Below are 21595 nucleotides of genomic sequence, written 5' to 3'. Positions count from 1 at the left end.
GTCCTTGGGACAAGTAGGCCCAACCCCGTGCAGCAAAAACCCTTTGGCTGCCAGTTTACAGTACCACATTATAGATCAGGGAAAGGCATTGTCTGTAGTTAAGGTAATATTTGTGCCCATGTGTTAATCCTGTTCAAACTTGTATTTATGGTTCATTAATGCAAAGCCTAAATTATTAGGGTGAGCGCTCCAAGTAAATGTTGTAAGCTCAAACTGCATTAACAGTGATTCCAGTATAAAAACGTGTACACATGTTTTCAATGTTTAGCGATATGAAGCGATGTTTCCTTTTCCCAGAATGCTTTCTGATTAGATGCAAATATTTTGATGATTCTTTGCTTTCAAAATAAAATGTTCACAATTTTTTTTTTAATTTAGCTAAACTACTGTAAAAATGTTAGCAACATCATTTAGTAAAATGTGTTGATGTATGCTAGAATTTCTCAAAAATATTTATAACGGAAATTCAGTGTAACCAGTTTTAATAAGATTATGGGACGCATAAAAATAAACAAGCTTTGGTAAATCCAGTAGGTTTGAAATTGTTGGTCAGTCTTTTGGTTTGGTCAGTGTGTGACTTGTTTTGGCATGGTTTTTGTAAAACCTTATTGGTATGGGAGCTGCCGAGCCCTCACCATTTTAACAAACATTGTCAAAAGCAAAAATAGTTTTTGTCTAAAAAAAAAAACACATTGACACAGTAGTTCCTGGCACTGAACAAAACAACTGTCGATTTGCTCCTTGTGAAAGAATAGAATGTGTCACTCATAGTGAAGCTAGCCAAAAGACGGCGCGAGTGAGAGAGAGAGGGAGCGAGACAGACACAGGAGAGACAGAATTGTAATAAACACATAAGGCCATGATCAACGCCCAGACCTAATTAGGGGCCCAGTTATTAAATAAAGTCTCAAAAGTGCACCCATGTCCTTGCATTAAGAGCAGATATACTAATTTTGTGAATTCACAAGACTTTACACAAGTGGGCCAAGAAATAGTACTCCTAGAAAATATTTGTGAACTGCATTTCAGCATGAGCAAATATCCAGGTGTAGATTTGCTCATGCGAAAATCTGAGTGTTTGCAAGTTCACTTTCCCTCCAACCACTTGGTCTTTGTCAGGAATACATTTCCAACCTTTCTCAGTATGTGAAAAGATTAGTTGGCGAAAACCCTTAAAACATGCAAGTTAAAGGTTTGCAAAGACTCAGAAGGGCATTCCAACCCTGGAACTGTTGCTTACCATTACTTTCAGCCCCAGTATGTAGATCTGCACAAACGTGGCAACATAAGGGAATTGCTAGTATTCAAACCCTACTATGGAAGGAGCCCTGTCATAATCAGAGAGGCTATAGCAGAACTTTTATATATAATGAGACTGCTGCCATAATTTGTCGCCGCATTACATGGCACAAAATTCACAAGTGAATTTTGTTACAAGACAAGTAGATTTATGAAGCAACCTGCCCCATGGACAAGTAGATATTTTATTAAATTCCACAACCCTGCAATGTCTGTCGAACAAGGTGACCTCATCAAACGGCAAATCCCTAAGATGTTCTTGGGCACTGGCAGGCAAACAGCCATCGCGCAGCCAGGCATGGAGACGCAGAGCACCTGACCAGGCAAGAGCTCGACCCACCAAAATCAGTGGTGTCCAAGGCCGACCAAATGGAAAATTGCACCTTTTTAGGCCATCATTAATCAACCGATCCAGGTCAGTCCGAGGACCCTCCGGAAAAGAGGGAAGGAGGCGCTCGACCGAGTCCCAAACGGCAGAAGTAGCCTGTGCAAACACCAAAAGACACGTTCAGGGATCTAAGGCCTGCACTGGTAGACGCAAATACATGGCAGCCACACGACTCCAACCAGCGAGACTCCCAAGTGGGAGAGAGTAACCGAGGAGGGGCAGAAGCCAGGGAGACTGGAGCAGGGCGATGTCCATGTTCAATAGCACGATCCACCGGGTCCCCCGAAGAGGGCCTCGCCCAAGTCCCCAGAAGAGCGTTGTATAACGACTCACCAAAAGACAACAAGGGCTCCACTTCCACGGTGCCCTGGTGGTGCAAATCCAGCAAGGGATCAGAGGGCAGAGAGACTGAGGGTGGCTGCACATGTAGAATGTCCATAGCCCTGCGAACCGCCCTCGCAAAAGCCGCACTAGTCACCGTGGCCATCCGAGGTGGCGACAACAGGTCATCCGTAGGGGGCGGCATAAGGCTAATCCGGCCGCCAAAATGTGTGGGGGGGGTATCTATAGCACGAGGACATCCAAGGCCCTGCCAGTGCATGGGTTCCTGCACACAGGGACAGCAAAACAACCCTGGGGGTGGCAAACCGACAGGGGCTTCCTCAGTTTCGGCCTCCACATCCTCCACCTATCAATGAACCGTCGGGGATGGCACCGGTGTCGAGACAGCGCCGTCTCGACATCGATGATCCCCGAAGGAGCCTCGTCCATCCGGCGTCGACGTGACCTCCTCTGAGATGGGAAGCTGCAGCGGCGCAGGGAGCCTCACAGGGCTGTGGTGACATGGAAGGCTTGGACGTGTTAGTAGGATGCCCCTCCGGGCCGTGTCCAGACATTGCAGGGACTCCAGAAATGGAGTCAGGGTGCTCGACTGGTGCCGAGGGCGAACCCGCCGGCGAAATCCTGATCTGAGCCCCTACCCCCTCTGTGGGGCTCAAAGGCGCGCCAGGGAGAGGGGGTGACCCCAAGATGGCTAGTAAGGCCCGAGAATAAGCCTCCATCTGGGCCTTAGTTGCCCCAGCCCCAGGAAATGGCGGTTAAGTCGGGGTCGACTCCTGAGGGCCAGTGTCCGGTGGAGACCGGGAGCAGCGGGCCTCGCCGTCGCGTGAGGTCAGTGACCACCGTGACTTCATTTTCTTGTACTTGGGGGCGACGTCTGCAGGAACGACTTCACGACCGGTCCCGAACCAACCCCCCAGCACCACAAGGAGACCGGCTGTGTGAGGACTCGGAACGAGACATCTGAGCGGACTGCAGCTTCAAGCGACATTCCCACTGGGACTTCGGCTTCAGCCGTCGTCAGGCGTTGCACTCCTCGGAGTCGTGGTGCTCTCCCAAGCACCACATACAGATTGCGTGTGGATCCGTCGCCGACATCTGCCGCGTACAGGATTCACACGCCTTGAAGCCCGAAGGCATCACACACTGTTCCCGGACGCCAAAGGCATCGAGAAGGCCTGGAAAACAAAAACAGGCCAGAGGTAACCGCTTCTCCGGATCAGCGCTGGGACGCGGAAAAGAAGGAAAACTGACGTCAGCACGCCGAGAGGGACTTATATGGCTTCATTGACGTCATATCCGTGGAAGAAGTCAGAACAGAGCCGTGCAGCGCGGTCTCCTGACTTGCATGGGTACTGCTGAAGATTTTTTCTGGATCCATTCTGACGCCTGGGGTTATTCTAAGTTAAGGAATCTGCGGCTAGATGTCTCTATCAGATAATACATCATAGAGTTTGGGATCCCCACGACCCCCTGATCAATGGTCTATGAGCTATGTTTTTTGCCCTTTATGGAATTTTGTCAAGCCCCCTATAGTGGTTTGATTATTTGGTTATCAATCTGAATCAGTATGGCCTGGAAATTTGGAAGTACCATCTGCCAGTGCCTGGATTGGAACTCTTTTTGCTTCTCCTAAGAGGGAAGGGAAGTTAGGACTATGAATATTCATTACTGCATCCTATCTGAATTCCGAAGTATTTGATAGTGGACCCGCTCCACTTAAATTGTGAGTTAGTCCTGAGACATTATCAATCTCCTTTGGGTATTTATCCTGATCTTCACAGTGGGGTTGGTTTATCCTTTCCGGGCCATTTGTATAGGGTTTTTAGTCATACCAGTTAGCCACAGCTTCTTTCAAGGAAGGCGGTCAACTTTTTTTTTTTAATCCGGTCTCATTGTCAAGCAAGAGCAGTGGCACCATTTTTCTATGAATGTTAGCAATGTCAGTCAGGTGGATCACCTTTTTTGTTTTATCTCCCACTCCTCTTTTGGAAATGAAGCTGGCTTGGTCCGGATGGATGATATCTGGAATGGGTAGTTGAAGCTGGTTAGGGATTATATTTGTACTGATTTTTGCCACATCCGCACAGGTCTTAGACATCTTTCTTATTAGTACCAGCCAGAAAGCAGCATAGATAATGTGGAGTAACCATTCAGGGCAGGACCTTTGGATGTGCATAGATTCTAGACCGCTTTAACAATTTCTTCTGTTGGGATAGGTGCCTCTAGGGCTTCTTATTTTTCTATTGCTATTTTATCTAGCTATGTCTCTTTCATTTAAAGTGTTATTTTGCCTTTGTGCGTGGATTTGGCTGTGTATAGGGTCTGTTAGTACTGCTGAAAGATCAAGCTGATGCCTCGCTCTTCACACTGCCAGGGTTCCATTGCTCTTTTTATTTGCCAGCATTTGGGATTTAGATCGTTTCTTATGGAGAAACGATGCAAGCATTCATCCAGCTTTATTTCTTCCAACACAGTACTTTTGTTGGATTTTTGCTAAGGAGCATTCCGCTTTGTTAAGGTTGATAGAGCTTAAAATCTGATTATTCTTTACCCAACATATTCACCGATTTAGACACAGAAACCTGAAATGTGCACTTTGTACATGTTGAGAAAACAACACAGAAATGAGAAACAGCATAGTAAAAGCATGCTTGAAATTTGTAGAAAAAGACAAACCCAAATGCAAAACGATTTTAATGCTTAATAATTGGATGTAATTCCAGATTACTTATGAAAGGTGATTTATAATATTCTGACAAAATAATGCAATTCTAATTATGTGACTTAGCATTTCTATTGCCTTTCTTTGTAATGCATCATGAAGAGAAAGTGGTGCAAAAACGTAGTAATAATTGTTACATAGCTGATATTTTCATTAGTGATTTTAAACATTATTAAGATTATAAACATGTCAAAACGATTTTAGTCAAATTAATTTTGAGAATAAGTTACATGTATGAATTTTGAAATTTTGTGGAAGCAGACCACATTTAGCCCAAATTATTTCTATGTAATAACATAACTGATGAATATCACCATTTTTCTTTACATGAATAGCTTGATTTATTTCATTATGTTGGACTCTAATTAAGAGTTTACTTTACTGAAATTAATTAAGCTTTACATGCATTTATTCATGTTCTTTCCTAAACTGCATTATTTCATAGCTTAATACAATGGATTTTTCACGTTTCTTCAAATGCGGCCTAATCTATTCTGCATGCGCAACATTTCGTACAACTAAGGACATTCTTCAAGTGTTCATTCCATTGCGAATGGTGAGAACATGAACCCTGCAGAGACCCCATGGTTTTCAACATTGTTAAGTTTCTTAGTTGACTAACCTGTGAGGATGGAAAGGACAGAGGATTCTCATGACATGCATGGGAAACCATGCTGGAGTATAAAAAATCGTATACATTATGATCAAAAGAGCAACCATATGATGATCTGACCATTATGGTGGGATGATTGGTCACCAGGAGTGTCATAAAGCCTATATAATTATTTTTTTTTTTTTTTAAAAAGAGACATCCCAAAGGAGGGGCATTGTATCACATTTTGATAGCGACACGCACTCTATTTTTCCTTTTACGAGAGGACTGCATGCTATTTAAGAACCATCATTTTGGCTCTTAATTGTGGACTACCCTTGCTGATGCTGCTACTCTTGACAGACTGATTTGAAACTTTCTTTGCAGACAATCTGTTTTTCTATGCCTCACACTTTTTGCCATTTGTAAATGATTTTGCCTGCTGAACTTTCTTGGACTGTCTGGTGAGCAACCAGACTTTGCCCTTTTTCCCCGTTAGCTCATGTCAATGGACTCGCCTCCTAGAGGAATTTAAACTTGATCATTTTGCCCTTTGCTTTAGAACCTTTTGATAGCTGTTAAGATAAAGAAACCATCCTTCTGCCTTTGATAGTGGTCGGAATCTGTTACTCTTTAAACTATCCCCTTCTGTATTAGAACCTTTTGACTAAATGTGTGGTTTTATTCTACACGTTGTAAGATTATCGACTGGAATGCTGAAAATGATGCTTTTATCCATTGATTTTGGAACATTAATACAGTAACCAAATTATCAAAAATTGCCAGAATCTGTTATTGTGTCCTGATGTTCATTCTTTAAAACTGCGCTATTTAATATTGATCCTACATGCGTAACAGAAAGAGTCATAGAATAAAACAGCAGAACTTGATGTTCTGTAAAACAGTCTGTGTTGCGACTGCAGAACTCTTAGTGCGTACATTCCTGGTTAAAATGAACTTCAGGAGATTGGGTCTACCCATTTGAATACTTTATTTCTATAGCATGGTCTTAAAAGTGGTGTATTTGAACCTTATATCGAATTTGTCAGTTGGCTGCCAATTAATGGTCCTCATTCGGTGGCCATCATGGTTTTGGATACCCTTATTCCCACACCCCTCACTATCGATGGAGAAAGATCCAGAGGACCATCACCTCTGTGGTAAAGTGCAGTGATGAGAGTGGACTGACCGTAAAGGGTCCAGTACAGTTAGAGTAGTAAGTGGGTCAGGAAAAATGCTGGATCATGGTCAAGTAGCCCGAGTTGTCCGCTTCTGCATACTATTTGTCTCCAAACTTGGGAGAGTGTTTTTATGTAGCTCTTCTAGAGGTCCTCAGAGTGTAATAGGCTTGAAATATGTATTGACAGAGTATGAAGAAAACACAGGCATTTACCTACAAAAATTTCTTATGTACAGGTGAGTGCCTCATAATTAGAGATGGTGGACCACTCAGACTAACTGGGGTTCGCTTCACTAGCCCTCTCATACAGAAGGGCTGGAAACCTACAATTTGTAATGAGATTTGGGAGTAGAAGATTAACACACATTAGCACCAAGGCAAAAGAACAGCTTTTGACAGTTCAAGCCACAGGGATACTGCAACACTTGTAAGTTATAAACTGCAGACCAGATGCCCTCCTGACCTCTATTAGGGACTTGAAAAAGTCGGACCTGTCGCAGTTGACCAGGGTGCGAGATTTATTGCATCTGATAACTACCCCACGTGGCGAACTTCAGTGCTTGGAATTCCAACAGGAGTTTGCCCAAAGAACAGAATTCAGGCTCATATTCATCACTGTGCCCAGAGTAAAACTATAGGCCTCATGGTTTTCAGCTGATTGTCCATGTTTTAACTTTAACATGACTTTTTAAAATATCATAGGAGTAAAAAAAACTAAACAAAAAGGATTTCCCGATTTGAGGTCTTGAAATTTTTGAAAATGTTTTATTACTTATGAAGTAACTTAGCAACTATTTTCTACATTTTCAATTTTCAAATGTTCGCCCTGTTTTTATTGAACTATTCAACTACATACACGATCTCATTATTGCATAATTTCAGCCTCATTTATTTGTTCTCCAAACTACTGGGATTTTACATCAATACTTAAATATAAATTAAGAGAAGGAAAAAAGGTGAGTTTGTACAAAGATTGCAACATGTGAGTGAATTGCCAAATTCATATCCTATTCTTAGCACAAAACCACTGGTGCTGCCAATGTCACAATTCAGGCTTACATCCAGGACTGAGATCCAAAAAGAACAATGGCTTCAACAGGTTGAATTTTAGGACTGACACGCTGGCACTCACCTCTGGTGCTGCAAGTTCAGGAGCATGGTCCATCCGCACAGCTGATGTAACATAGTCAATCTCATGTTTTTCTGCAGGTGTGAAAAGTTTTTCGGCTTTACAAAGGTCATCGAAACTGGGATCAAAAATCCTGAAATGCGTTCTCTTCACACTGGGGCTCAAGTATCGCTCTAGGTTTTTGATAGGGAAAAGAATACAATTTTTTCTACTTTCTGGGAGCTGCAGGACTTCTTCCAAAGATGCATGGGTGCTGTAATGCCTACAAGCCACACGCTTAGTGTGACTGAACAGCAAGGACGGTATTCTCAGGAAAACACCCATGTTTCAATAATCATCTTCAGGTTTCCATTGAATCCTTTAAATTTAACCAAAAGAAATCAAATTAAAACAGTGGAGTAGAACTACGTTGATCACACAAGAAGACACTTCTACATATATTCATCGGACATATCAGGAGCAGTCATCCATCAGTCTAGTTCACCTTTACGTGATTAAAAAAGCAACACCTGGCCATGACCCCTGGTCAATCCCATGTTTTGAATTTTATTTCCCACAGTTAGGTCTGGACATAGAATAGTTTAGGATATTTGTATTTTGCAATTTGTTTCTTACATTTCAATCAAATTCCCACTTGTTTGTATTGGCTTGCAACGGGCATAAGGCAGAAATAGTGATGAATTGCTTTTATGGATTGGCTTGACAGAGCAGTTATCGCCACACAAGTATGCGGGCATCACTAGAAAGGGCCTTTGGACCCCCACCCACATGTTTTGATAGGGCAGACGTTTTGTATTTCCACAAAAAAGTGCTTGCCTTCCACACCACTGTGATCAATTTTTTTGTTCATGCAGCTACCTGAGCTTAGAGTTTCAGGGGGGCACACATGACATTAGAATGCAATAAATGTGTCTTAGATAACATGCTGTTTCTCTGGCAGCAGCAACAGTGGTGTAACGATAGTTTAAGGGGCCCCCCCTGCAATGTACACAGAGGGGCCCCTGCTCCAGATTTTATCCGGAGTGCTCGGCCTGCAGCTGGGAGGCCCCCCGCACTGCGGGGGATGCGGGGGCCTGTGTTACGCCCCTGAGCAGCAAAAATGGGAGGATGGCAGCTATTAGCTCACATTGATGTTTAGACCTGGCTTGCCAATGCAATTGTCACCTAACCTTTTAACTTACAATATTTTTCTTCAGTTCTTTGCTTCCACACAAGTACATATCCATTCCCAGGCTATTTTCTTGTAATGCTTCACACCACCATACAACATTCCTTTGAATCCAGACTTATTGGCATTGCCAATGCTACTTCTACAGAATTTTAGAAAATGCAGCGTCCACAATAATTCAGCTGCTGGGAAACATATAAGAAATGGTTTTGCACTTTGGCTCTTTTATAGATATATACGTTGTGCTAAATCACAGCTAATACGGACTGGAGATAAAAAAAGATACAACATGTTCTCGTAAAGATGCATATTTTTGTTTCTCAACTTTGGGGCAGGGGTTCGGAATACAACTCATTTTTTTTAGCTCGTCCATAAATGAGTTTTTTAATGCCACATACTTGTGAATAATGAAGCTGTGTGTCTAACAATGTGTCCATTGGCTCATGTTATAAATTCAACAGCAGTAACCAGACTGCAAAGCAGTACTCTTTCAGTTTAAATCAGATGTGTTTTATGTTGTAAAACTAGCAACGCGTTTAGTATCGTCAATGACTCTACTGTATAGAAACAGTGAAACTCTAGTTTTACAAGGTACATTTGTTTTTTTATTTGTTGAAAATAAGTTTTTATTTTATGTTTGTGTGTTTGCGCCATACTTCATTTTTGCAGACTACCGTTAATAAATAGTCAACAATTCATTTGTTTATTTGGTAAGTGTGTGCTAATGACTTTCTATGGTAAAATGGATAGCTAAGCTATAAGAGAGAGAGGCACACCACAGTCTTTATGCGAGTGTTGTCTGAGAGCTCCCAATGTGACCCACAAAAAACACAGGTTACTGTGAGGCATCTCTGGCTTATAGTTGGTAGCCTGACACAGGAAGCAAAACACTGAGTAAAGAAAACGCATGTGCTGCAAACCTAACACCAAAAACCACAAATATACGTTTGAAATAAAGAACTTCAAAAATGATCAAAATCAAGTAATTACCATCAAATGTAAGAAGTAAAATGTCACAAAATTAATAAACTGATGTAGAGATCAAATGTTAACACAAAAATTAAATGCAAATTTCCATATGTAAAGAAAACTTTCTGGAGCAAAAATCAAATAGTTCCTTTCTCAAAAGACCACTAAGACAGTAGTGCAACTGTTAGTGAGACTGAAAAAGCAGCAGACGACCCCCTAGCAGCTTCTTCTGTGAAGAATGGTTTATAGAAAAGAAGGCATTTGGTCTACTCACTTGAAGCATTGCTAAAAAAAAAGTTTAGCCTTCGGACCGTAGTCTACAGATGCAGGAGGCAAACCTCAGCTTCTTCAAGTTCACAGAAAAATATCTAGTTCAATGTCTACAGCAAGCAACAAAACTATTTTCCCGCCTTCTGCTTACCATTGGTTCACTCCTGCGTCGCTCTTTATTGCTGCCTCATAAGTCGTTCACGCAGCGGATACCTCACTTTCGTTAAAGGCTAAGGAGCACCGGTAAAGTACAGTTCCATTACACTTGCATTCCTTATCTGTGGTTTGGGAGAAGTATATATTTTTTTAATCCTTGCTTTCCACCCGTTGCTTTTTGTTTTTGGGCTTCCTCCTTCCGCTTCGTGTTATGAGCCCTCACCTCACCCTCTGAGTATCTAGCAACAACAACAAATCGTGCGTAAAATGTATGACATGCAAAATTATTTTTAAAAGTTCTCCCAGTTTAAATTTCACCCCTCTGGAGATAGGCTGTCGGAAACTGACTATGGGGGCCCGCAGCAGGCCCCCCTCCAACCAGAGGCCTCCGGTTGGGGGCCGTGGCGGTACCCATGGAACCCTTCTTTACAAGCATGTACAGTGTGGCAGGCACCATAGGGTGCCTGCCACAGGGTGCAAGGTTTTTCACAACCACCTATTTTTTCAACAGGAGCCTGAGTTGTCGTCGGAACACAGGCTCCCATTGAAGTCGATGGGAATCCGACCGAACGGTGTTCGGAAACATCGTAATCAGTCAGTCTGACTCACCGAACCCAGGTCAGTCGGAAACTATTTCGACAAGGAATAGGTCGGAATGCTTTCCGACAGACATCGTAATGAGGCCAATAGTTTTAATCAAATAGGTTAATAAATGGACTCTTTTGAATTTCTCGCACTAGTAAGTACTTAACTAGATGTTATAAAAGTAGTTCAATTCTTGAACAAGCAAGATGCTCAAAGTACTAAACATTTGCATGTAAAATTAATGTAGATACAGCTAAATAATAATATAGTTAAAAACTGTATTTTATTCATAACAAGTCTTGAGGTACTGAGTCCCGGTTTACAACTTAAATACCTTTATTAAAAGGTTTTACCAAACGTGCACTTTATGCAGAACGTACATTGGCTCTGTTACTTTTGTCAACACTCATTTTTAGTTCTTCAACTCAAAGATAGCACTTCCTCTTGTAACAATTCATCTTCTTCTCTTTCTACTACACCTTAATACCGTAACAACAACCGACTTTGTTGCTATCAAAATGGGTGGAAGCAGTAAAATAAAAGTATGTTTGTGTACATTGTGGAGTTAGTGCTGGGGCAAGGGTTTGCTATGTCCGCAGCAGCCAGGGGTGAATTAAAAACCTTTTAAGATGATGTATATTTTTGATTCACACAAAAACACATACAAATGCAAAATAAAAAACAGCTCCTCAAAGCAATTATGAGTGAAATGTTCTGCTATATTAAATAACATAACAGCTAGCCTTAACATGCCATAAGGCACTATTAATAAACACCAAGACATACTACTCAAGTGTATACACTATAAACACTAATTTGTATGGCACAAACAGGAAGACATCTCTTCATCCGATTGTTGGATGTGGTGTCCACTTGTAAAAGATTTACAGACTTTGGAGCAAAGTTGTGATTACACAGACTAGTGATGACCCCCAGATGTGAATATTATTTGAAGTAAAAGTGGTAATTAATCCTGGCCAATGGTTTGACAGAGACAGCAATACAATGAGTTAGTAGATGCATATAACTTTTATATAGTGCATTACAAAACCAATGCTGCCTCTAGGAGCTAGGTGAAGGGTGAAGTTGATACAAGGAGCTGCATCTAACAAATTGACTGTTGTGCGAAATTGTTGAAGCTCTGAGTTCCTATGCAATAAGATATGTAAGAAGGTGTGTGTGGCAGACAAGAGTGCCATAGGGATGAGGGAGCATGGAATCAAATCTGTGGTCTACACCTTGCAGTATCTTTTCATTGGTCTTTTTTATAACATCAACATGAAGGGCAGCGCATTTGATATATACGTTCACAGCAAGAGACAGGTCTTTATTGTTAGTTTAATTTTCTGCGACTTCTCATAGATCCAGCAATTAATAAAGTTTTGTAGCCAACTGGTGTTTCGTCCATTAGGTGTATTAACCATTGACTTCCTCAAGGCTCAACTCTAATTATATTTTTGCACACTTTGCAAGTAGAAGCTGTGTCCAGCAACTTTAACCTAGTATGTCATATATACGTTTGCATCCTTATTACCAATTAGAAAGTGATTGAAGATCTCTCCTTTTTGATGAATTGAACTCCAACACGTGTCTGTGATCAGTGTATACGGAACACTCATTACAGACACGAGTTCGAGATCTGTGTATTTTAATTAAAACCTCATGCTAAGGCCACCTTTTCAGGCCTTTTGATCTATCGCTCGCCAGACACGCAAACTAACTTTCATGCGTCCTGGGACAAGTGATGGAGCCATTTATCACTCACTCCAACTTCACTATCTTAGGTGATTTTAATTTTTTTCTTGAGGATTTCTCCAATAAGGATTTCACCTCACTGAAGGGGAAAATGGGTAACTCCGGCTTCATACAATTAGTTCACTCTGCCACCCACAGTGCTGGTCACATTCTGGATGGTAGTTTTACCAACTCCACAGATACCTATGTTGAAGATTACTTCCACTTAGTTTGTCAGATCATTAGGTGGTGTCTTTTACGACTGCTTTGCCCTCAACTGACAATCAGTATGGAACAACCACAATGCGGGCCTCAAGCCTCCAGAAACTGGAACAAGATCATTCTAGAAGAATTACAGCAGATGCTTATCAGCACTGCATTGGATACGAATCCCACTCTTTAACCATCCGGCGGGAGCTTACACTGGCTGGCTTGTGGCTGCCCTAGACTTTGTAGCCTCTATGGAGGTTAAATGCCCCTCTAAAAGTAAAATTTCGGCTGCCTGGTACTCCGAAAAATGTAGGGATCTGAGACAGCAGTGTCAGAGACAGGAGCTAAAGTGGCACTCTAATTTAGACCTGAATGAAAAAGTTAATCATAAGGCTGTATGCTCCAATTCTTAGTGGATTTCAAAACAGAAATCAGAGCCGTTAGAGCTGCCTTCAAACAGGAATTGTCAGAACTTTGACACGATCTGGGGCAGAGAGTGGATTCACTGGAGACAACCCAGGATGAGCACCCCCCAGAACTGGAAGAATATGTCGCTCACCTGGTGACAGATATGGAACAACTCGGGATCCTCTAGGAAAAACAGAATTACTTGGAAAACAGTTCCCAGAGGTGCAAAGACTGCATAGGAGGTGTTCCCTGGGGGAAGGAAAGGAATGACATCAGGCACACATACAGGGTCTGGCAAAGGCAATGCTTGATGAACACGGCCCTGGTCCGTTGCGCATAGATCGAGCCCGGGCAGCAAGAGCTGAAATGGGATACTCCCACCCATATATATTGGGCTACTTCCAACGGCGAGGAAGGGGGAACCCCATACGCAACAATAGAGATGAACTGCAAATCTACCAGAATTTATCAATGGTGACCTACTGCCTTCTTTTGGGCCAACAACGTACACCACAGATGGGGCCACCACTTCAGGCTTATTTTCAAGTGGCAAGGCAAGAAATATGCTATCAAGTCGATCAGAGCGGCCCGGCAGGTTCTGGGCCTCCCACCTCCTCACAGAGGAAGCAGACTGCCTTGCAGACTTGCCCAAACCCTCGGACCAGTGTGGACAACAGTGGGACGCCAAGACACCTGGAGGAGCCCGAAGACAGAGGAGATCCTGGCAGGCCACCGGGCAGTGCCGGAACATGTCCAGAAATTGAGCTGGACTGGGCCCCAAACACTTTTATAGGTACTCTTGTGTGAGATGCAAGACCTGAGTGGGCACTGTGCTGTGGTTCAGGGACCCATCAGGGGAGCAGTTTTTCTTACAAGCTTTTAGGTAGTTTTACTAGATTATTTTGGGGTGCAGAGGTGGAGGTTGGGGGATGGTAGGAAGGTATCATCTCCAAGACCTACACAAACGACACCGCATGACGGTCCTGAGCAGGGTAGACCTATCGACATCCCATGCACCTCCCGATGGCTGCCAGACTAATACTTTCCACATACAACAAGGGTCTCAATAGCCCCCTTAAGCGGAGACCAATTTTGCATTTATTGACCCACCTAGACCTGATTCTTGATGGAGGATCAACCCAGATTGGCCTCTAAGTTCTTCCCGAAACAATTTCACTCACCGCAGGGGAAAAAGACAGCGGGAAGGGGATATTGATCTACAAGAGATGCACTTTCATGGTCTGAAATCTGCACAAAATATCCCGTGGGACTCATTCAAAAGTAGAAAGATCATCCGTAGGTATGAGGGCTCTCTCATTAACTTAACATCATTCCATGTCAACTTGATTGAGTGGAAACATTACTACAGAAAACACAGTGCTAGGCAAAGTACGAATTTCCATCATAAATGTACTGTATTCATACATACACAAAATGGTTCGAAATATGTGAATGTGTAGAGCAGACGACGCAGTGCTCACATGGTGATCATATTTACAACTAAACACACTATACAATCCCCAATGGTTGTATGATCTCATTGGCTCAAAAAGGCATAGGGAAGATCCAATAAATTTGTAATCTCTTCTTATTACAAAACGTTACCACACCGTCGTAACCACAGTCTAAACCATCTTGTAAACTGGAAAGTAATCCTGTGCTAGTGCGGAAGAACCCTGTGCTCCCACTCCATCCTGCTGCTACATTGGCAGATTGTCTCTGACACTGGTAGAGCAAGGGCGGGCTGCTAGGTGGCCATAACAGGGACACTGTGGTGAGCACCATTGATACTGCCTGAACAACGGACAAGATAATTTTTTGACTGATACACTTCGTACACCGACAGCTTGGTGAAATGCGCCACTGATGGTGGGGGGGGGGGGGGGGGGGATGATTTCAATCTGGTTCTCGTGGCAGGAGTAGACGCAGACAACACCAATTGGGGGTCCACGATTCTGTCACCTGCCAGGAGGGGTCTCCTAGAACACCTGGGGTTATTGGATTTCTGGAGGACTTGAGACCATTTTGGTCGAGATTATTCACATAAGACCTATGTGAGATTGAACTACTTCCTCTTGGAAAAGAGACTGCTGCCCGATCACATGAATGTGGTGTAATACCCTCTCACACTGTCGGACCAGTCTATGGTAGGTTGTTCATTAAGGGGTCAGCGTCACAGGGGAAAGGCAACACAAGGTGACTACATTATTCCCTGTTGCGCAACTCAGTGATGATTGCAAACATCAAAGTAAGCATAGCCGACTACATCACCCACAACAATACAGTGAAGGTGGCCAGATTATGGGACGCACTGAAGAAAGTGTTGGGAGGCACCTTTATCTCATAGACAGCCCACCTCAGAAAAATGAGAAATGCCTTGAAGATAAGCGAACAGATGGACTCAGACACTAGAATAAGACCCCAAACACACTCGCTACCAAAAACTCTGGAGAAAAATGGAACTGGGCCAAATCAGGACCCTGGAAAACAACAGAGCAGCAAACTTGCTCAACACTAAATCAGGCAAGCTCCTAGCTAATCTCCTGCAGGCACGTAGATCTAAAAATCTTATAGCAGTATTCCACTCCTTGGACAGATGGATACATGCCTGGGATGTGGATAATCTGATTCGTGTTTCAAGTGTAACTTAACACTTGACCCTACCCGCACTGCGTGTAGCAAACTAAATATGCCAAATGTATCCCAACAAAATTTATACAAATGTTTGTACAATACACATCACTTTAATTCATTTAATTTTACAATGAAATTTGTCTTCAATAATAATCTCGCACAACCAATTTTATACTTCAACAAATGATATATGTAGAAACCAATATAAAATGTGATTTTTTTCACATCAACATATTACAATAATTAGAAACATTGTGTGGCTTTCTTGTAATTCATTTGTTGCTTTGTCCCAATGCATTTCGGGATGCAAGATCCCTTCTTCAGGGAAACTGGGAACTGTTGAAAGTAAAACATTAATAAACATAACTTTTCATGATTTATCCAGCACGACAATCTTAGTAGAACAATCACTTGTTATTATGCTTGAAGAATATAATGAAGATTCTATTAATAGGTTGAAAAAGAAACAAGCCATCACCGAAATGAAACACCCAGTGTGTGTATCTCAACAGAGCAAACCTGCCCATTCCACTTACCAACTATGAAAAAGACCAATGGCTGACGTTATTCAATTCTGAAAATGCCTCATGAGCTGTAATCAAAACATATATGAATGTATTCAACAATGCCAACCACTGTAGATCTTTGTTTCAATTGTGTTCCATGTTAGACCTGACAAGTTACCTTAGATGCAATGAAATTAGACTAGTCTGATGTAAATGACAAAGGTTCTCCCCTTAGCTGAACGCTGCAAGAAAAAAAACTATATTGTGGACAGCTGTAATCATGCTGCATTAAGGAACTACCATCAACCATTGAATACTTCGCTATTTACCGGCAAACTGTAGACTCTGTCTATCGCTGAACGTTTCCCCGATGACCTCTTGAACTCCGCAACACGGATTTTAATAATTCTTTCAATGCACTGTCAACTGTAAAACAATCATAGTCTACTCAGTCAACCACTATCTGTGCATATTCAGCTACGCGGATAGAAATATGCTCTTTGCCTTCAAGAAGATTTTACCTTAAATTATGTGTGGATAATTCACTTAGGTTCGCAGTGATCTCCCGTCCGATAAACAGTGTCTGTATGTTCCAAGGTCTCCGGCACAATCTACAAACAACCGTAAACCCGACCCAAAAAAAACCGCTGCTGTTACCGCTTACCGAAAATCTTAATTCAGTCCTTTATGCACGCCCCAATGGGCGAACGTACCTGAAAATACTGGTACTTCTCCTGAAAAAACATGAGTGAGGCAACCGCTAACTTCCTGTATCCTCCTGTCTACCGCGATGATTTACCTACCGACATGCGTATCAACATAGAAATGAGACTAACGCTCGCGTCGATCCTCAGCCAAACGCGGCGGCCATCTTTAGCTGAAATGTTTACAATTCAATGCTTGCTAAACAAACAGTGCTCAAAATTAAAAATCAATAAAGAGTTTGAAAAAAAAAATGAAGAAAGTAACCAAGAGTATGACGAACCATGTATTGCCAGCTTCCTAAGTTTTATCAATATGACATAAAATGCATGCTAATGGCGTCAAACATACCAAGAGTCAACATTACAATTAATTTTGTTACAGAAAACATATCATGTCAATTTCATCATTTAATCCTTTTGCTAACATTGTATCCAAAAATGTTATCCACCAAATTTCACGTTGAGAAAGCATTTTTGCGGCTGAACACCTAAAAGTAGAGGGCTGAACACCTAAAAGTAGAGGCAAGATGGCGCTCGCGCGGCTGGACGTGTCGGACGTCTGAGCTGACTCCTCTCGCTGACCCACAGGTCTAAGATATGGAGTAGTGGCGAATAGCTTTACTTACTGCGGGGATCTTCGGCAGTTTGGAGTTCGTTATACAACTGGGCAAGCGGCTTTCAGTGTGGCACGGTAGTGCTTGTGCGAGATCCTTACGAAAAAGTGAAGGACGCTGTACGTCGAAGAAGCACTTCGATGCTGGAGGCGGTTACAGCGTTGGTGAGAGTCCGTCGAGCCTGGTGGGCGGTAACCCACACAGGTATTGCAGCTTGGCTACGCGGCGAGTTTCATCAGAACGCCGATTGCAACTGTGTGGAGAGAGGGCTGAGAGAAGTGATGGCCCCAAAAAACGTACGCAAACAACGCGGACAGGAGGTGAATGCGGGGAACACAGCCGCATCAGTGATTACCGGTGGAGGTGAGAAAGACTCAAGTGCGGCTGTCGTGAAGAAAACCGGGATGGGGACTCCCGCTAAGAGCTCAGGGAAAGTGAAACAGACAATATCTGCTCTGTTCACGGCTTCAGAGCAAAAACGAAAAGGGAAGGTTCCTAATGTGCAGCTAGTACCTCAATTGGAAAGCTCTTTAGTAATGCCACAAAATGTTATTATCGCAGTTAATCCTTCAAATCAAAGTGTAGATATAGATTGTACTATGCCAGAAGGGCAGTGTAACACCGGAGTAGAGGATGGTAGTTTGTTAAACCCTTCTGATGGCTTAATTTTGGTGGAAAAGCCGCTCCCAGGGAAATAGACTATTGTTATGTCTACGGAGGTTGAATCTGCGGACTTTTACCCGGTATCAGAAAACTCAGCCTCAGCCTCTTCATGTGAAGACTTGGTTCTACAATATTCTAAACAATTGTGTATGGAGGAGGTTGAGAGTGAATATGACGACGATAATGAACTGGGGGAACTTGGTGAAGAGGAAAGTCCCGTTACAGTTAGAGGGGGAAGCGATATGTCTATGAGAGACGGAGCGGTCGGGGGATCACAAGAAGCTCCGACGGACAATATTACTTTGACCACGACCATTTTGAGCCATATGGACAAAACTACACTAGAAAATCATAAAATTCAGAACTCCTGCCGAAAATTGAAAGGCTCTATTCGGAGGTTAGTAAAGGCACAGTCTGATTTTGGTGAAAGGTTTACGGAGGTGGAAACTAGAATTTCTAATATTGAGGACGAGCTGGTAAAACAGAAATCGGTCACAGAGACTTTAAGTGGTAATAAAGAGGACTTATTATGGAAAATTGACGATTTCGAAAATCGTGCTCGCCGCAATAACTTAAGACTGATGCAAATTCCTGAAGGTAAAGAAGGGCAAGATTCACGTAAATTTATCGTGGAACTATTTCAGCAGGCTTTTCCGGGCTTGAGTAAATGGGACTGGGAGCGGGAGATTGAGCGCGCCCATAGATATCCTTTTAATACTCATTTTCGATCTGGGCAGAATGCTACTAAACCTAGACCTTTTCTTGTGGCCTTTAATAATTTTCGCGCCAGAGAAGATGTATATATGCATGCTCAACCAAGTAGGAAATCTATGGCGGAAGGTTTTACTTTTTTTGCTACACCTGATTATTCAAAATATACAATGGACAATCGCTGGCAGCTGCGACAGTTGGTGAATCCATTTCAAATAAAGGGTGCTCAAGCTTATATTATGAATCCAGCGAAACTCAAAGTGATTTATAAGGAGAAAACTCGATTTTTCACTAACGTCGCGGCAGCAAAAGATTATCTTCAGTCTATGGATGACTCTTCAGGTTTATCAAATTGGAAGATTAGTTAATTTAGAATTACTTTTCTGAACTATTTGATCTGTTTTCACTAATATCGCTTGTTTAGGCTCTCAGTCTTATGATTCAGCTGTCGTAAAAGCATTGTGGTCCGGTAGAAAAGCCAAAAGTCAGGATGAATCTAGAGGGAAAAAAAAGGTGCCTTTTTTTTTTTCTTCTTTTTTTTTTTCCTTTTTGAATGGATAGTCCTGTGGGGAAACGATAGAGGGGTCATGCAGCTCGCTACCATCGATTGGACCATGAGTCCTAAAGCCTCGGTTAAGGGGGGCTGGGGGGAGCTTCTGGAGGGTGGGGAAGAGGGGAGGGTTAGGAGGGGAGTGAGGTGGTGGGGGTACAGGGGGAAGAGAGGGTTAAAGGGGAAAATTCCACGGCGATTTCGGGTGGCAGTAATAACAATGAAAAGGAAATATATTGCTGCTATTGCTGTTATTGGGACATTATTTAAAGTAAAGTAATTTACCCAACACATAGGTGTTTAGGTAGAATCAATTATGATTTGAGGATTCAGGTATTAATATTGTATGCCACGAAATACTAAAATTTGTTCATTTAACGTATCTGGGCTCAACCATGTTAATAAAAGGAAGAGAATTGCAGCTGAAATCCGCTTTATTCAACCAGATATTCTTTGTCTACAAGAAACTCATTTGCCATGGGATAAAAGGAAGCTTATAGTAGATTTAGGTTATACTTTAATTGCTGCCTCTCAACAAACTAATACAACTAGGGGGGTAATGATTTTGTCCAGACCCGGTTATTGTAATGCTGTTCGCAATCTAACAGATAAGTGGGGTAGATGGGCAATATCAGAATTAAAAGTGGGAGGTGGATCCTTTACAATATGTTCAGTTTATGGGTCTAATATAGATGACGCCGAGGTTTTGGGATGGCTAAATACAGAACTTGCTAATTGGAGATCTCCTTTAATTATATGTGGCGATTTGAATATTAATTTAAATACTACGGAGCTGGCTGCCGGCTTAGAAAATTATAGGGGCCGCAAACAACGAGTTTTTAAAGCCCTATATAATTTGGTTACTGATCACGGCCTGGTTGACATATGGAGTAAAAACCACCCGACACGTCACGGATATACTTATTATTCTGCTCCACATAAGAAATTTGTCCGGTTGGACTATTTTTTAACCTCCACATCTATTCAGTGTGGGACTAAGATACAGATATTCCCTAGAGTATCATCGGATCATTCCCCAGTTTTAATTGAGTGTCCAACATTGAAAGAGGTATTTAGATTAAGAAGCTTTTCATATGATAGGAAGCTCTGTCTTGATGAACAATATAGAACGCATATGAATAAGTGGATAGTAGAATTTTTTAATATTAATCTAAGATCGGCCAATATTGAAACAGTATGGGACACATTTAAGGCCTGTTTTAGAGGGGAGGCGGTGAGCTACGGGTTGTATAATCAAAATAAACTACGATCTCAAATGCGGGAGCTGTATAACAGTTTAAGGGTGGCGGAAGAAGAGCTGATTAAGGAAATTGGGAAAAAGGATAATTCATTGAACATAACTGAGGGCGAGGCCAAAGTTGCGCGGTGTCGGGCGAGTATAACCGGGGTATGGACCCAAGAGATAGCGCAGAAATATTTAGCAAATAAACTGCATATTCATGAATATGGAGAATCCATTGGTCGGTCCCTGGCTTTAAGATTAAAAATGAAGGCGACTTCTCGTTCAATCCACAAACTACAGGATCAGTTTGGGGTGATTCATGAGGAGCCGGGGGAAATATTAGATATATTCCAGCAGTTCTATACGGAATTGTATATTCATCAGCCAAACTCCGTTGCAGGTCAGGAATGGGAAGAGGGCATGTTTAGCAAATTAAATGAGAGCGAGTCGGAATTTTTGGACAGCCCCTTCTCTATGGAAGAATTAGAGGTGGCAGTTAGAAGTATACCGAATGGTAAGGCGGCAGGCCCCGATTTTATTCCTGGAGACGTTTATAAATGTTTTTTTGAGTCATTGAAAATGGTTATGCTGGAGACTTTTAGATTGGCACAAAGGGGGGTCGCCCCAAATACATGGAATGATGCTTCAATTGTGGTATTCAGTAAAAAAGGGAAGTCGCCGGAGCTACCCGGATCTTACCGCCCAATATCTTTGCTGAATTGTGATAGCAAGCTTTATTCAAAAATGATTGCGAACCGGCTATCTAAGGTTATTACATCGCTTGTGGCAATAAATCAACATGGTTTTATTCCGAAAAG

The 21595-nt window shown here is 42.3% G+C and overlaps 1 protein-coding gene across 4 annotated transcripts in view; it reads right to left on the bottom strand.

The window, feature by feature from the left end:
• Window positions 1-21595, bottom strand: part of GTPBP8 (GTP binding protein 8) — a 95098-nt gene that overhangs the window by 19928 nt on the left and 53575 nt on the right. For 3 of the 4 annotated variants that reach the window (XM_085621180.1, XM_085621181.1, XM_085621182.1), the window contains exon 2: window positions 7656-8010. In XM_085621180.1, coding sequence (XP_085477306.1) covers window positions 7656-7976 — 321 coding nt within the window. In that variant the 5' untranslated portion in view covers window positions 7977-8010. Of the gene's footprint in view, window positions 1-7655; window positions 8011-10210; window positions 10315-21595 lie in introns of those variants that run through there. The other variant, XM_085621183.1, reaches the window with a different exon arrangement.

Source organism: Triturus cristatus, chromosome 8 (genome assembly GCF_964204655.1).
Source record: "Triturus cristatus chromosome 8, aTriCri1.1, whole genome shotgun sequence".
NCBI lineage: Eukaryota > Metazoa > Chordata > Amphibia > Caudata > Salamandridae > Triturus > Triturus cristatus.
This window is presented reverse-complemented; position numbering and strand designations above follow the sequence as displayed.